Genomic DNA, 4,114 nt, shown 5'->3' on the forward strand with positions numbered 1-4,114 from the left:
TGTGTGTGTGTGTGTGTGTTTGGGAATGGTCAAGTACAGGAATGCATTGCTTTATAACCCAAAACATTACAAGCAGCCTTTTTGTCATACATCTTTCAACATTTGATGTGGCAATTTCTTCATTCAGTTCTATTAAGGTCTGTAATTTAATGAGTTAAAGGACAGCATTTGATTTTGTTGAATCCACCTTGATTTCATGTTCCCTACCACTCCAGTGCGTAGGTAGGAAGGCTTCTTTGTCACAGTAGTCTTGCAGCTCTACACACTGACCTTGCAGCTTCTCTGCATGTGTCCACTCTAAGAAATGAGGTAGTCTACAATCTTTGTTCTGCACAAAAGCACATTTCATTTTTCAGCTGTCCACAACCAGCTAAAAGCACTACAGTATTTTGGAGATGGGACTTGGATGGCACCGCCATACACACACACACACACACAAAGGCAGCAACCAAATCTACTGCTTGGTTGAAGCAGTGTGTCAGTCCAGAGTTTTACTTTCAGCTATGTACACACATACAGATAGCACACAAAGTGAGTAAAGATGCAGCAGCCAAGTGGAAACCTTCCCTGGGTTCCTGTTGGAGGGGGTCAATATCAGTCCTGTGTAGGAGAAGAGAGGAAAAAAGTCTGCATTGCTCTTCAGCTTGACACTGTCAGAGTCAATCCTAACAGGGATTGGTTTCACAGATTGGGATCTTTGTAAGAAACTAGAGTTGCCTGTCACTTTTTTCTTGATGCTAGGAACAATAAGGGTGGGACCTCTTCTTCTGCAGCTCTCCCTCTTCTCTCTCTGTCCATCCCTTTCCATCAAACGGGCATGTGCATGCACATGCCCGTGCTTCATACAGTAACCTGTATGAGCACTAATTATTGATTTCATCCCAGTGCTGTTATAAATCAGCAAATCTATGGACATCACCATTGTGTTTTCTTGGTAAAGGCATACTGTGGTTCAAGGGACTACTCTCTACCACCAGCAATAATGCATTCAGATTCTACGATTATAATTATTAACATACCGACAGCTGCATTTTGTAGAAGTTGAAGGTTTTTAATGCTGAGGTTTGGCTTTCCAGAAAATGGGGTTCCAGTAATCAGGTCTTGTACATACAAAGTGTTTGACAGGATGGATGTAAGAAATATTTAACAGTGGATACATTTTGTGAAAGTGAAAAAAAGCTCTTTGTGATACCTTTTATGCGGGAGTCAAATGAAATAGTTTAGATGTAATACAAGCTTTTTTACAAGCAAATCCATTCATGCTTGGTTTCTAGACTAGCAGTGTGTGTTTTTGCAACTCACCTGCTCAGATACACTAAAAGCACATAATGCAAAGCACAAACATGTTCTGCGCAAGTTGTGAGGCCTTTCCAGGTGTTTTTATTACCAAGACAAATCAAGGCTCCCCATGGTGTCCTCCTGGTGATATTCATCTTCTGTCGAGAGAAGAACGCTGAATCTATTTTTTTTCACACCATCTTGAGCAATGGTCATCAGCAGACGTATTACAAAAAGCGTTGTGCTACAGAGCACATTATGTTTAACGAGACAGGAAATAGTTTTTTTAGATAAATAAAAAGCTAGGCGACCACAGCTACTTCTAATGTATTTCTTCAAATCCAATTATGTTTCCAACTGTGTTGATGCACCACATGTGAATACCAACTGAATTAGTTGCCACACAGGATTGACATTATAAGCCAACAATTATTCACTAGAAGGCTAAACAAGTGTCCTTCACTATAATATAACTGTGTAGATCCTGTCTTAATAGGTAATCAAGTTTTGTCTATACATTTATTTTCCTGTTAAATTTTGTTCAACCTTTGTTGTTGTTAATTAAAAACCTTTTAGCATGTGGAATGACTGTTGTCTAATTGTGTCCCAGATTCTTCTCACAAAAATATTAAACCCTAAATGAACCTGAATGCAACTGAATTGTATATAAGGATAACCATATTGCCCATAAATGTATTACCCTCATTATATGTATTCGGTTCGGCAGTCCCTCACCGCCCATGTGCTCCACTCTTCATTGTGCTCAATCCTACAATAGTATATTTGCATGCTAATGTTTTTACATACTGTACAACATGTGTATAATAACACAATGTTATAATTGCATTAACATTTATGACTTGCGGTTGTGCCAAAACAGATCATTCTACAGTCTGGGCCAAGGGTTGTGGCTGCCAGTCAGCAAGAGCTTTGTGGTGCCACCAGTGGAACTGTCAATCAACCCCATCGCCAGTTGTAAGACAGATGTGCGGGTTACTGAAGATCCAGGAGAGGTCAGGTTAGTCTGACTCAGCTCAGAGCCCCCCACACAGACCCAGAGCTGGTCCATATCGACTTAAAGTTCCATAGATATATAACTTTATGTTTTGTTTTTGAAGGTCTCAACAAATACAGTAGAAATCACGTGTGTTTATGAAATTCTAAACCCTGTCTCCACAACTTATGTGGTGCAGGAAACTAATAATAAAGCTCCTTAAATAATACATGGCTTTACTTCAATTTTGAGCTGTTTCCATGACACTATTAGTATTGTTAATGCAGCCATTTTGACTTTAGGACAGAAGGTCATTATATATTACATTTCCATTTGACTATATAACAGTCATATGTAAATGCCACTTTGCTACTTCATTGTTTTTTGATTGTCACTATAACTGTCTGTAGTCACTATGCAGCATTATGCTGACATTGAAATTACATGCACGCATTAAAGATGAGCATATTGTTTGTACATGAATAAAGGTTTTAGCGTATTACTTAAAAAAGTAATTTGTCAACTTTGCTTTAAAAAACATAACAAAATAATTTTAGACTGCTCAAATTAAGTAAGATGCAAAATACCCATTAATCATTTAATCAGGACATTAAATTCCAATAGTGTCTCATGATTTAAAAGACTGAAGTGACAGGTATAGCAGCATTACTGTACAAACACTCAACTTTGGGCTTTGCAAATAGGTACTTAAAAAAAACAAATCTAAACAGGAATGTAGTGGTGACAAGGTTATGAAATTTCCACAGGGGCAGTAATAATAAATATATTGCCAACAACCAGCCAGTACAAGCAGGCATGCATCAGTACAACTGAACATCACAACACATATCACAGCATCAGCTGCAGATTAAAACAATCACCCATCTATATAATCCAATTCACACAAGCCTAGGAAGTGATATTTCATTTGAAAATCAAATTGTCCGCCATTGCGGCATCGAATATGTCACAAAATATAAAGAAACAAATAGTATTGTAATACAAGTGTTTAATGTATGCATCACTGCAAAATACATTTACACCATATATCAACAATAATCATCAGCACACATGATAGCACATAATGAACACATATTAATTGTGATAAAGGGACGCATGTTTTAATCAAAATACTCATTTGGCAAAAATGATTCACTTATGTACAGTATGGACGCTAGAGGCTATGCAGTACCATATGATGTAGCTCATGTTCTACTCCAATTGTACCAACTACACTCTGTACATCCTGCCAGCTACATCTGGAACCAGTTGAGTTTTTTTTGAGAAATATTTTGCAAAAATATATCGTAATCAAAGTTCATAAAAAACATACATTTACAACCATTTTCAGAACTAGGAAGGAATCAAAGGGGCTCTTTAATCGAGGTTGACACATTTTGGCCTGTAACTCAATGAATGTAAATGGGAAATTTGCAATTGCAATTCACTACAGACCTCGCAGCTCATACCTCACAATATTTCCTGATGTTTGCCTCAATACCGTTGCGCTTTGTGTTCCGCTTTTGCATGCTCCACAGGTTGTTAGGGGCGACTCGAGCTGAGGAGGCTTGGAGCCCGTCATAATTGCTTGTAGTTCTATTTTCTTTTCTTTTTTTTCTTTTTTTTTTATGTATAATGACTTGACTCAGTGATCGGTACTTTGATTGTGGTGTGACTGCCAGAAGAAAGCACTGATCCCATTTTTCATTGGTCACCCGCTTCAGTGTGAGGACACAAGTTTTGGAGAATGAATGCAGTTGTCTATCTATTCTGCTTTGTATTCTCTGTTCTCTTAATCACGTTTCCTTTTTGCAACACTTGTTCAGGACTTTGAGATGCCTC

General features: G+C 37.9%; 1 protein-coding gene across 1 annotated transcript in view; it reads left to right on the forward strand.

Annotated features, from left to right (window-relative positions):
- The window catches only part of astn2 (astrotactin 2), a 285,511-nt gene that overhangs the window by 154,543 nt on the left and 126,854 nt on the right, over positions 1-4,114 (forward strand). Inside the window, exon 10 of the mRNA XM_032540394.1 lies at positions 2,159-2,296. Coding sequence (XP_032396285.1) covers positions 2,159-2,296 — 138 coding nt within the window. The remainder of the gene's footprint in view (positions 1-2,158; positions 2,297-4,114) is intronic.

The sequence above is a fragment of the Etheostoma spectabile genome, chromosome 16 (assembly GCF_008692095.1).
Source record: "Etheostoma spectabile isolate EspeVRDwgs_2016 chromosome 16, UIUC_Espe_1.0, whole genome shotgun sequence".
NCBI lineage: Eukaryota > Metazoa > Chordata > Actinopteri > Perciformes > Percidae > Etheostoma > Etheostoma spectabile.